Raw genomic sequence first — 12,885 nt, 5'->3', positions numbered from 1 at the left:
GCCTGGATTTGGCCCAAAGTGGCCCAGATTTGACCCAAAATGAGGTGATTTTGGCGCCATTTTGGGTTTTGGCGCCATTTTGTTCCCTGAGGTGATTTTGGGGCCATTTTGAGGGATTTTTGGGGCCGGTTTGGGGAGGATTTTGGGGCTTTTTGGGTGCTTTTGGGGGGATTTTTGGGGGGGATTTTTGGGGGGGATTTTTGGGGATAATCGGGGGGGTTGGGGCAGGATTTTGGGGGCAATTTTGGGGGTTTAGGGGGCGGGTTTGGGGGAGATTTTCATGATTTTGGGGGTTGGTGTTTTGGGGTTTTTTGAGTGGTTTTTTGGGGGATTTTTTGAGTGATTTTTGGGGTTTTTTTGAGAGATTTTTGAGTGGTTTTTTTGGGTTTTTTTGAGTGTTTTTTTGAGTGGTTTTTTGGGTTTTTTTGAGTGATTTTTGGGGTTTTTTTGGGTGGATTTTGGGGGATTTTTTGAGTGGTTTTTTGGGTTTTTTTAAGTGTTTTTTGAGTGATTTTTGGGGGTTTTTTGAGGTTTTTTGTGGTTTTTTGAGTGGTTTTTGGGGGATTTGGTTTTTTTGAGTGGATTTTTTGGGGTTTTTTAGTGGTTTTTTGGGGTTTTTTGAGGTTTTTTGGGGGGTTTTTTGAGTGATTTTTGGGGATTTTTTTGAGTGGTTTTTTGGGTTTTTTTGAGTGGTTTTTGGGGTTTTTTTAGTGTTTTTTTTGGTTTTTTTAGTGGTTTTTGGGGTTTTCTGGGTTGTTTTTGGGGTTTTTGAGTGGTTTTTGGGGTTTTCTGAGTGATTTTGGGGGTTTTCTGAGTGGTTTTTGGGGTTTTTTGGGTTGTTTTTGGGTTTTCTGAGTGTTTTTTGGGTTTTTCCGAGTGTTTTTTGGGGTTTTCTGAGTGTTTTTTGGGGATTTTTTGAGTGGTTTTTTGGGGTTTTCCGAGTGATTTTTGGGGTTTTCTGAGTGGTTTTTGGGGTTTTTTTGAGTGATTTTTGGGGTTTTCTGAGTTGTTTTTGGGTTTTTTTGAGTGTTTTTTGGGGTTTCCTGAGTGGTTTTTGGGGTTTTCTGAGTGGTTTTTGGGGTTTTCTGAGTGTTTTTTGGGTTTTTTTGAGTGGTTTTTGGGGTTTTCTGAGTGGTTTTTGGGGTTTTTTGGGGTTTTCTGGGTTGTTTTTTGGGGTTTTCCGAGTGGTTTTTTGGGGTTTTCCGAGTGGTTTTTGGGGGCGGGATTTTGGGGGCAATTGGGGGGCGCAGGGGGTGGTTTTGGGGCGGATTCTGGGGATTTGGGGTGGATTTTCGAGGGTTTCGGGGTCACTTTATTGCTCTTCCCACGTCAGCCACAAAACGGGGGCCAAACCCCCCCATGGCCCCAGAGGGACCCCCCCGGACGCCTAAAGAGGGGCGGGGGGCTTCAAATCCTGAATTCTCCCGGCCCCAAAACCCACGGAAATGACCCAAAAATGGGGTTGGGGGGGACGCGTAGGATGGGGGGGAGGGGGGGATGTATAGGGTGGGGGGGAGGGGGGGATGTATAGGGTGGGGGGGTCGTATAGAATCTATAGGGGGCCCCTTGGAGAACCCAGGGGAAGCCACAGCGTGATTCTACCTATAGGGGGTGGGGGGACCCAGGCGTCCGGGGGGACCCAGGCGTCCGGGCGAGGGGACCCAGGCGTCCGAGAGAAGGGACCCAGGCGTCCGGGCGAGGGGACCCAGGCGTCCGGGAGAGGGACCCAGGCGTCCGGGGGAGGGACCCAGGCGTCTCATGAGAGGGACCCAGGCGTCCGGGAGAAGGGACCCAGGCGTCCGGGGGAGGGGACCCAGGCGTCCGGGAGAGGGACCCAGGCATCCGGGGGAGGGGACCCAGGCGTCCGGGAGAAGGGACCCAGGCGTCCGGGAGAAGGGACCCAGGCGTCCGGGGGAGGGACCCAGGCGTCCGGGAGAAGGGACCCAGGCGTCCGGGAGAAGGGACCCAGGCGTCCGGGGGGGTCCTCACTGCTCATTGGGGTTGGGGTTGGCGTCCGGGTACTTGGTGAGGTCAAAGGTCAACACTTTGCTGATGACGCAATCGCCTTGCTGGGGGGGGAGGGGAGGGGAACACACAGACCGTAATTAACCCCCGGGGTCGTTAATGACCCCCCCCGTGTGTTAATTACCCCGTTAATTAGCGGCGGTTCCTCACCTCGGGGTAAACGCCAATGAGGCTTTGGGCCTTGGTGTAAAATTCCTCCTTGAGGGAGATGACGATGGCCTGGAAATTGGCGGCCGATTGCTCCTTGATGTAATTGGCGACCTAGGGGGACCCCAAAACGGGTCAGGGGACCCCGAAACGCGTCTGGGGACCCCAAAAATGGGGTCTGGGGGGTCAGAAATGGGGGGGATGCCCCCAAAAATGGGGGTTGGGGGGCGGAAAATGGCACCGTAAAACCCCTAAAGAGATCTCTGGGGCCCCCCCAAAAAATCTTGGAGACCCCAAAACCCATGAGGCCCGCCCCCCCCCCCCCCAAATCCTTGCGGACCCCCCGCAAATTATTGGGGACCCCCCAAATTATTGGGGACCCCCCCCAATTCCCCACAAAATGAATCAATGGGACCCCCTAAAATTACCGTAAAACCCCTAAAGAGATCTCTGGGGCCCCCCAAAAAATCTTGGGGACCCCAAAACCTATGAGGGCCCCCCCCCAAAATCCTTGGGGACCCCCCCCAAATTATTGGGGACCCCCCAAATTATTGGGGACCCCCCCGAAATCACTGGGACCCCCCCCAATTCCCCACAAAATGAATCAATGGGACCCCCTAAAATTACCGTAAAACCCCTAAAGAGATCTCTGGGGCCCCCCCAAAAAATCTTGGAGACCCCAAAACCCATGAGCTCCCCCCCCCCCCCCCAAATCCTTGCGGACCCCCCCCAAATTATTGGGGACCCCCCAAATTATTGGGGACCCCCCCCCAATTCCCCACAAAATGAATCAATGGGACCCTCTAAAATTACCGTAAAACCCCTAAAGAGATCTCTGGGGCCCCCCAAAAAATCTTGGGGACCCCAAAACCCATCAGGGCCTCCCCCAAAATCCTTGGGGACCCCCTAAAATTACTGGGGATCCCCAAAAGATCTTGGGGACCCCCCAAAATCACTGGGACCCCCCCCCAATTCCCCACAAAATGAACCAATGGGACCCCCTAAAATTACCGTAAAACCCCTAAAGAGATCTCTGGGGCCCCCCAAAAAATCTTGGGGACCCCAAAACCCATGAGCTCCCCCCACCCCCAAATCCTTGCGGACCCCCCCCAAATTATTGGGGACCCCCAAATTATTGGGGACCCCCCCCCAATTCCCCACAAAATGAACCAATGGGACCCCCTAAAATTACCGTAAAACCCCTAAAGAGATCTCTGGGGCCCCCCAAAAAATCTTGGGGACCCCAAAACCCATAAGGGCCCCCCCAAATTCTTGGGGACCCCCCAACCCCACCTTCCCGATGTTGGTGTTGTCGAGCGCGGCGTCGATCTCGTCCAGGACGAAGAAGGGGGCCGGTTTGTAACTGCGAGAAAGGGGTGGGAAATGGGGTGAAAGGGGTGGAGGATTGGGGGGGGACACCCCAAAAATGCCGGGGGGGCCCTGACCTGTGGATGGCGAAGAGGAGGGCGAGCGCCGCCACCGTTTTCTCGCCCCCCGAGAGGTTGTCCATGGGTCGGAAGCGTTTGCCGGGGGCCACGCAGTTGTAGTTGATGCCGTCCAGGTACGGCTCCTCGGGGTTCTCGGGGCCCAGGAACGCCTGCGGGGACAAGGGGACACTTGGGGACATTGGGGGACACTTGGGGACATGGGGGGACGTGGGGGAGGGAGATATGGGGGGGACAATGGGGACACTGGGGGACATTGGGGGATGTGGGGAGGAGGATGTGGGGTCCTTGGGTTGCATGGGAGGGAGATATGGGGGGAAATGGGGGGACAATGGGGGACATTGGGGGACATGGGGAGGGGGATGTGGGAGGGAGATATGGGGGGGAAATGGGGCTCCTCGGGGTTCTCGGGGCCCAGGAACGCCTGCGGGGACAAGGGGACACTTGGGGACATTGGGGGACACTTGGGGACATGGGGGGATGTGGGGGAGGGAGATATGGGGGGGACAATGGGGACACTGGGGGACATTGGGGGATGTGGGGAGGGGGATGTGGGGTCCTTGGGTTGCATGGGAGGGAGATATGGGGGGAAATGGGGACACTGGGGGACATTGGGGGACATGGGGGGACATGTGGGAGGGAGATATGGGGGGAAATGGGGGGACAATGGGGGACATGGGGGAGGGAGATATGGGGGGGACAATGGGGACACTGGGGGACATTGGGGGACATGGGGAGGGGGATGTGGGGTCCTTGGGTTGCATGGGAGGGAGATATGGGGGGAAATGGGGACACTGGGGGACATGGGGGAGGGAGATATGGGGGGAAATGGGGGGAAATGGGGGGACAATGGGGACACTGGGGGACATTGGGGGACATGGGGAGGGGGATGTGGGGTCCTTGGGTTGCATGGGAGGGAGATATGGGGGGAAATGGGGGGACAATGGGGGACATTGGGGGACATTGGGGGACATGGGGGGACATGTGGGAGGGAGATATGGGGGGAAATGGGGGGACAATGGGGACACTGGGGGACATTGGGGGACATGGGGGGACATGTGGGAGGGAGATATGGGGGGAAATGGGGGGACAATGGGGGACATTGGGGGACATTGGGGGACATGGGGGGACATGTGGGAGGGAGATATGGGGGGAAATGGGGGGACAATGGGGACACTGGGGGACATTGGGGGACATGGGGGAGGGAGATATGGGGGGAAATGGGGGGACAATGGGGACACTGGGGGACATTGGGGGACATGGGGGAGGGAGATATGGGGGGAAATGGGGGGACAATGGGGACACTGGGGGACATTGGGGGACATGGGGGAGGGAGATATGGGGGGAAATGGGGGGACAATGGGGACATCTGGGGACACGGGGAGGGGGCTGTGGGGCCAGTGAGTGTGCAAACCCTCATGTGAAGCCCAAACCCCCGTGCAAACCCTCGTGCAAGGCCAAGGATGATGGTGCAAGACCTGGTGTGAGGTTGGGGGCAACCAGACCAAGGCCGGGGGTGATGGTGCAAACACCCATGTGAGGCCTGAACCCTCGTGCAAAGCCCCGTGCAAGGCCCAAACCCTCGTGCAAACCCTCGTGCAAGGCCAGGGATGATGGTGCAAGGCCAGGGATGATGGTGCAAGGCCAGGGATGATCACCCCAGACCTGGTTTGAGGCTGGGGGTGACCGGCCCAAGGCCGGGGGTGATGGTGCAAACCCTCGTGCAAGGCTCAAACCCTCGTGCAAAGCCCCGTGCGAGGCTCAGACCCTCGTGCAAACCCTTGTGCAAGGCCAGGGATGATGGTGCAAGACCTGGTGTGAGGTTGGGGGCAACCAGACCAAGGCCGGGGGTGATGGTGCAAACACCCATGTGAGGCCTGAACCCTCGTGCAAAGCCCCGTGCAAGGCCCAAACCCTCGTGCAAACCCTCGTGCAAGGCCAGGGATGATGGTGCAAGGCCAGGGATGATCACCCCAGACCTGGTTTGAGGCTGGGGGTGACCGGCCCAAGGCCGGGGGTGATGATGCAAACCCTCGTGCAAGGCTCAAACCCTCGTGCAAACCCTTGTGCGAGGCCCAGACCCTCGTGCAAACCCTCGTGCAAGGCCAGGGATGATGGTGCAAGACCTGGTGTGAGGTTGGGGGCAACCAGACCAAGGCCAGGGGTGATGGTTCAAACCCTCGTGCAAGGCTCAAACCCTCGTGCAAACCCTCGTGCAAGGCCAGGGATGATGGTGCAAGGCCAGGGATGATGGTGCAAGGCCAGGGATGATCACCCCAGACCTGATTTAAGGCTGGGGGTGACCGGCCCAAGGCCGGGGGTGATGGTGCAAACCCTCGTGCAAGGCTCAAACCCTTGTGCAAACCCTCGTGCAAGGCCAGGGATGATGGTGCAAGACCTGGTGTGAGGTTGGGGGCAACCAGACCAAGGCCGGGGGTGATGGTGCAAACCCTCGTGCAAGGCCCAAACCCTCGTGCAAACCCTTGTGCAAGGCCAGAGATGATGGTGCAAGACCAGGGATGATGGTGCAAGGCCAGGGATGATGGTGCAAGGCCAGGGACGATCACCCCAGACCTGGTTTGAGGCTGGGGGTGACCGGACCAAGGCCGGGGGTGATGGTGCAAACCCTCGTGCAAGGCTCAAACCCTCGTGCAAAGCCAGGGATGATGGTGCAAGGCCAGGGATGATCACCCCAGACCGGGTTTAAGGCCGGGGGGTGACCGGACCAAGGCCGGGGGTGATGGTGCAAACCCTCGTGCAAACCCTCGTGCAAGGCTCAGACCCTCGTGCAAACACTTGTGCAAGGCCAGGGATGATGGTGCAAGGCCAGGGATGATCACCCCAGACCTGGTTTGAGGTTGGGGGTGACCGGACCAAGGCCGGGGGTGACGGTTCAAACCCTCGTGCAAGGCTCAAACCCTCGTGCAAACCCTTGTGCGAGGCCCGACCCCTCGTGCAAAGCCTCGTGCGAGCCCCCGCGGCACCTGCGCGCTGCTGTTCCGCGACAGGGCCTTGTAGATCTCGTCGATGTTGGTGGCCACGGACTCGAAGCAGGCGTTGAAGCGGTCGAACCGCTCCTTCTTCATCTGCTCAAACGCCTGCTTCGCCTTCTTGGCGCGCTTGCGGGCGGCCTCGAACTCTATGGGGACACCGGGGACGTTGGGGACACCGGGGACAGCCTTGGGGACACTGGGGACAGCCCTAGGGACAGCCCTGGGGACACTGGAGACACCCTTGGGGACACCGGGGACAATGGGGGGACACTGGGGACAGCCCTAGGGAGAGCCCTGGGGACACCCTTGGGGACACCAGGGACGTTGGGGACACTGGGGACAGCCCTAGGGACAGCCCTGGGGACACTGGAGACACCCTTGGGGACACCAGGGACGTTGGGGACACCGGGGATGTTTGGGACAATGGGGACAGCCCTAGGGAGAGCCCTGGGGACACCCTTGGGGACAATGGGGATGTTTGGGACAATGGGGACATCCTAGGGAGAGCCCTGGGGACACCCTTGGGGACACAGGGGACGTTGGGGACACCCTTGGGGACAATGGGGATGCTGGGGACACCCTTGGGGACAATGGGGACAGCCCTAGGGAGAGCCCTGGGGACACCCTTGGGGACACCGGGGACGTTGGGGACAATGGGGACATCCTAGGGAGAGCCCTGGGGACACCCTTGGGGACACAGGGGACGTTGGGGACACCCTTGGGGACAATGGGGACAGCCCTAGGGAGAGCCCTGGGGACAATGGGGACAGCCCTAGGGAGAGCCCTGGGGACACCCTTGGGGACACCAGGGACGTTGGGGACAATGGGGACAGCCCTAGGGAGAGCCCTGGGGACACCCTTGGGGACAACGGGGATGTTGGGGACAATGGGGACAGCCCTAGGGAGAGCCATGGGGACACCCTTGGGGACACCGGGGACGTTGGGGACAATGGGGACAGCCTTGGGGACAATGGGGACATCCTAGGGAGAGCCCTGGGGACACCCTTGGGGACACAGGGGACGTTGGGGACACCCTTGGGGACAACGGGGATGTTGGGGACAATGGGGACAGCCCTAGGGAGAGCCATGGGGACACCCCTGGGGACACCGGGGACGTTGGGGACAATGGGGACACCCTTGGGGACAATGGGGACATCCTAGGGAGAGCCCTGGGGACACCCCTGACGTTCTCCAGCTTCTCCATGGCTTCCAATGTCCCCCCATGTCCCCCTGTGTCCCTCCACATCCCCAGGTGTCCCCACGTCCCCAGGTGTCCCCCGATGTCCCCAGGTGTCCCCTCACCATCCAAGGTCTCCTGGAACTTGTCCCTGACGCTCCCCAGCTTCTCCATGGCTTCCAATGTCCCCCCATGTCCCGCTGTGTCCCTCCACATCCCCCTGTGTCCCCACATGTCCCCAAATGTCCCCAGGTGTCCCCCGATGTCCCCAGGTGTCCCCTCACCGTCCGAGGTCTCCTGGAACTTGTCCCTGACGCTCCCCAGCTTCTCCATGGCTTCCAGTGTCCCCCCATGTCCCCCTGTGTCCCCATGTGCCCCCGTGTCCCTCCACATCCCCCTGTGTTCCCATGCCCCCAGGTGTCCCCAAATGTCCCCAGGTGTCCCCCGATGTCCCCAGGTGTCCCCTCACCATCCAAGGTCTCCCAGAACTTGTCCCTGACTCTCCCCAGCTTCTCCATGGCTTCCAATGTCCCGCCGTGTCCCTCCACATCCCCCTGTGTCTCCACGTCCCCAAGTGTCCCCCGATGTCCCCCGGTGTCCCCCGATGTCCCCAGGTGTCCCCCGATGTCCCCAGGTGTCCCCTCACCATCCAAGGTCTCCTGGAACTTGTCCCTGACGCTCCCCAGCTTCTCCATGGCTTCCAATGTCCCCCCATGTCCCGCTGTGTCCCTCCACATCCCCCTGTGTCCCCACATGTCCCCAAATGTCCCCAGGTGTCCCCCAATGACCCCAGGTGTCCCCCGATGTCCCCAAGTGTCCCCTCACCGTCCGAGGTCTCCTGGAACTTGTCCCTGACGCTCTCCAGCTTCTCCATGGCTTCCAATGTCCCCCCATGTCCCCCTGTGTCCCTCCACATCCCCTGGTGTCCCCACGCCCCCAGGTGTCCCCCGATGTCCCCCCATGTCCCCTGATGTCCCCAGGTGTCCCCTCACCGTCCGAGGTCTCCTGGAACTTGTCCCTGACGCTCTCCAGCTTCTCCATGGCTTCCAATGTCCCCCCCATGTCCCCCTGTGTCCCCCTGTGTTCCCACATCCCCAGGTGTCCCCCGATGTCCCCAGGTGTCCCCCGATGTCCCCAGGTGTCCCCAAATGTCCCCAGGTGTCCCCCGATGTCCCCAGGTGTCCCCTCACCGTCCGAGGTCTCCCAGAACTTGTCCCTGACGCTCTCCAGCTTCTCCATGGCTTCCAATGTCCCCCTGTGTTCCCACATCCCCAGGTGTCCCCACGTCCCCAGGTGTCCCCCGATGTCCCCAGGTGTCCCCTCACCATCCAAGGTCTCCCGGAACTTGTCCCTGATGCTCCCCAGCTTCTCCATGGCTTCCAATGTCCCCCCGTGTCCCTCCACATCCCCCTGTGTTCCCATGCCCCCAGGTGTCCCCCGATGTCCCCAGCTGTCCCCTCACCATCCGAGGTCTCCTGGAACTTGTCCCTGACGCTCTCCAGCTTCTCCATGGCTTCCAATGTCCCCCCATGTCTCCCATGTCCCCATGTCCCCAGGTGTCCCCCGATGTCCCCAGGTGTCCCCATGTCCCCAGGTGTCCCCACATCCCCAGGTGTCCCCCGATGTCCCCAGGTGTCCCCTCACCGTCCGAGGTCTCCTGGAACTTGTCCCTGACGCTCTCCAGCTTCTCCATGGCTTCCAATGTCCCCCTGTGTTCCCACATCCCCAGGTGTCCCCACGTCCCCAGGTGTCCCCCGATGTCCCCAGGTGTCCCCTCACCGTCCGAGGTCTCCTGGAACTTGTCCCTGACGCTCTCCAGCTTCTCCATGGCCTTCATGTTGGGGGCGGCGATGCGCTGCAGCACGCTCTGCTGCTCCGTCAGCCGCTGCTGCAGTTGGTTCATCTCCTGCCGGATCTCCTCCTCCGCCTGCGCGTCCTGGGGGCGGGGACACACGGGGGGCGGGGCTTGAGGGGGCGGAGCCACAGGGGGTGGAGCCATGGAGGGGGTGGAGCCAAGGGGGGGGTGTGGGCAGGGTGGTGGCTCAAACCTCTCTCTGCATTGTAAGAGCTTTAGCCCCGCCCACCAGCCCTGAGCTCCGCCCACGCCCCCCCCCCCAATCTTGCTGCAGCCCCTTTGAATGCCCGTACAGCATTAGCCCCGCCCACCGGGTCCCTAGCCCCGCCCACAGGGCCTTAGCCCCGCCCATGTCCCCCCCAATCCTGGTGCAGCCCTTCAAATGACCATAGAGAATTAGCCCCGCCCACAGGGTCCCTGACTCCACCCACCGGGCCCCAGCCCCGCCCACCAGCCCTTAGCCCCGCCCATGCCTCCCCAAGTCCTGCTGCAGCCCCTTCAAACGCCCATGCAGCATTAGCCCCGCCCACAGGGCCTTAGCCCCACCCACTAGCTCCCTAGACCAACCCACAAGGCCTTAGCCCCACCCACTAGCTCCCTAGACCCACCCACTAGCTCCCCAGCCCCGCCCACAGGGCCTTAGCCCCACCCACTAGCTCCCTAGCCCCACCCACTAGCTCCCCAGCCCTGCCCACAGGTCCTTAGCCCCACCCACTAGCTCCCTAGCCCCACCCACAGGGCCTTAGCCCCACCCACTAGCTCCTTAGCCCCACCCACTAGCTCCCCAGCCCCGCCCACAGGGCCTTAGCCCCACCCACTAGCTCCCTAGCCCCGCCCACTAGCTCCCCAGCCCCGCCCACAGGGCCTTAGCTCCACCCACTAGCTCCCTAGCCCCGCCCACTAGCTCCCCAGCCCCGCCCACAGGGCCTTAGCCCCACCCATGCCCCGCCACCCCCTTCAGGCAGGCCCCATAAGGGGCGTGGCTTTGAGCAAGAGGGCGTGGCCTCTGTGTGTGTGGGCGTGTCTATCAACAAGCCACACCCCCAGTGAGGCTTACAGATCAGGGCAGAAGGGGGTGGGACGCGGCATGCTAATGAGGAAGGGGGCGTGGCTTGAGATGCAAACGAGGAAGGGGCAGGGCTCAGTGTGGGGCCATATAGGGATGGTGGTGGGCGGGGATAAGTGTGGGGAAAGGGGTGGAGCTGAAGGAGTGGGAGGGGTCTGAAGGAGTGGGAGGGGCCCTGGGGAGTGGGCGGGGCCAGCATTAAAGGGCCGGCGCACCTTGAGCTCCTCGGGCAGGTCGCTGTAGTCGATCTCGATCAGGGCTTCGCGTGCATACAGGCTGGACGTTCGCTGCGAGCTGCTCACCGGCTCCTCCCCGGCCGCGCCGCCCTTGGGGAGGGGACAAGGCGGGGTCAGCGGGGTCCCCAAAGCCCCTCCCCGTCCCCCACGGAGGCCCCGCCCACCTCCTCCTGGCTGATGTCGTCCATGGTGCCCTTGGAGAGGGGCAGCTTGATGTCCTGCATCTTGCAGGCCTGCAGGAGGTTGTGGCGGTCGCTGCGCTTCTGCTCCAGCTTGGTCTCGATGGCCGTCACCTCCTTCTGCAGGTGGGTCATCTCCCTAGGGGGGCGGGGACAAACGCAGGGGAGGGGTCAGGCAGGTGTAGCCCCGCCCACAGGGCTCCAAGCCCCGCCCACGGGGCCTCAGCCCTGCCCACAAGCTCTTCGGCCCCTCCCTTGAAGCCTTAGCACAAGAGCTTTAGCCCCTCCCATGCCCCGTTAACCACACCCACAAGACCTTTGGCCCCTCCCATGCCCCATTAGCCCCACCCACAAGACCTTTAGCCCCTCCCATGCCCCATTAGCCCCTCCCACAAGACCTTTAGCCCCTCCCATGCCCCATTAGCCCCACCCACAAGACCTTTAGCCCCTCCCATATGCACTTTAATCCCACCCACAAGAGCTTCAGCCCCTCCCACACCCCACTAGCCCCACCCATAGAGCCTTTAGCCCCTCCCACATGCACTTCAGCCCCTCCCATGCCCCATTAGCCCCACCCACAAGGGCTTCAGCCCCTCCCATGCCCCACTAGCCCCACCCACAGGAGCTTCAGCCCCTCCCACATCCCACTAACCCCACCCACAGGAGCTTCAGCCCCTCCCACATCCCATTAGCCCCACCCACAAAACCTTTAGTCCCGCCCACATCCCTCTAACCCCACCCACAAGACCTTTAGCCCCACCCACAAAACTTTTAGCCCCTCCCACAAAACTTTTAGCCCCTCCCACATCCCACTGGCCCCACCCACAAAACCTTTAGTCCCTCCCACACCCTGCTAGCCCCACCCACAAGGCCTTTAGCCCCTCCCACATCCCACTAGCCCCACCCACAAGACCTTTAGCCCCTCCCGCATGAACTCCAGCCCCTCCCATACCCCCTTAGCCCCACCCACAACAGCTTTAGCCCCTCCCATGCCCCTTCAGCTCCACCCCCTTCCTTAACCCCCAGCCCCACCCTCCCTCCTCGGCCCCACCCCCTCGCTGGCCACACCCCCCCGCTGGCCCCGCCCCCTCACTTGTTGGCCCCGCCCAGCTTCTTGCGGATCTCGTCCATCTCGTGGTTCTTGTCGTTCACCTCCGACTTCTTGGCCAGGTGCTGGTTCTTGAGGTCCTGGAGCTGCGCCATCGTCTCATCGATGATCTTCATGTGTCGCTGCTCCTCCTGCCGGCCACGCCCATCAGCCCCGCCCACGCAAGCCCCGCCCCCTTCCCCAAAAAACCCCCCAAACCTTCTTGAGCTTCTCGATCTCGGCCTCGTCCTTGCGCACGCTCTGCTCCCACATCAGCACCTTCTCCTGGTCCTCCCGCAGCTGGTTGCGCTCGAAATCCAACTGGATGCCCAAGCGCGTCTTCTGGTTCTCGAACTCCAGCCTGCGGAGGGGTCCCCAAGGTTTTTGGGGGGGTCCCTGAATTATTAGGGGGTCCTCAAGGGGATGGTGGTTGTCCCAGGGAGGTGACGTCTACCCCAGGGATTCAGGGGGTCCCCAAGGGGATGGTGGTTGCCCCAGGGAGGTGACGTCTACCCCAGGGTATATTGGGGTCCCCAAGGGGATGGTGGTTGTCCCAGGGAGGTGACATCGACCCCAGGGTATATTGGGGTCCCCAAGGGGATGGTGGTTGTCCCAGGGAGGTGACATCTACCCCAGGGCATATTGGGGTCCCCAAGGGGATGCTGGTTGCCCCAG

At 61.3% G+C, this 12,885-nt stretch overlaps 1 protein-coding gene across 1 annotated transcript in view; it reads right to left on the bottom strand.

Moving 5' to 3' along the window:
* Window positions 1–1,289: 1,289 nt before the first annotated feature.
* The window catches only part of SMC1A (structural maintenance of chromosomes 1A), a 43,152-nt gene continuing 31,556 nt past the window's right edge, over window positions 1,290–12,885 (bottom strand). The window contains exons 16-27 of the mRNA XM_071801253.1: window positions 12,430–12,571; window positions 12,217–12,362; window positions 11,109–11,262; window positions 10,924–11,034; window positions 9,567–9,723; window positions 6,602–6,756; window positions 3,618–3,769; window positions 3,466–3,535; window positions 2,176–2,286; window positions 1,980–2,069; window positions 1,905–1,934; window positions 1,290–1,687 (exon numbers count right to left, since the gene is read on the bottom strand). Of these exons, the coding sequence (XP_071657354.1) occupies window positions 1,986–2,069; window positions 2,176–2,286; window positions 3,466–3,535; window positions 3,618–3,769; window positions 6,602–6,756; window positions 9,567–9,723; window positions 10,924–11,034; window positions 11,109–11,262; window positions 12,217–12,362; window positions 12,430–12,571 (1,282 nt within the window). The 3' untranslated portion in view covers window positions 1,290–1,687; window positions 1,905–1,934; window positions 1,980–1,985. The remainder of the gene's footprint in view (window positions 1,688–1,904; window positions 1,935–1,979; window positions 2,070–2,175; window positions 2,287–3,465; window positions 3,536–3,617; window positions 3,770–6,601; window positions 6,757–9,566; window positions 9,724–10,923; window positions 11,035–11,108; window positions 11,263–12,216; window positions 12,363–12,429; window positions 12,572–12,885) is intronic.

This window comes from Patagioenas fasciata, chromosome 36, assembly GCF_037038585.1.
Source record: "Patagioenas fasciata isolate bPatFas1 chromosome 36, bPatFas1.hap1, whole genome shotgun sequence".
NCBI lineage: Eukaryota > Metazoa > Chordata > Aves > Columbiformes > Columbidae > Patagioenas > Patagioenas fasciata.
This window is presented reverse-complemented; position numbering and strand designations above follow the sequence as displayed.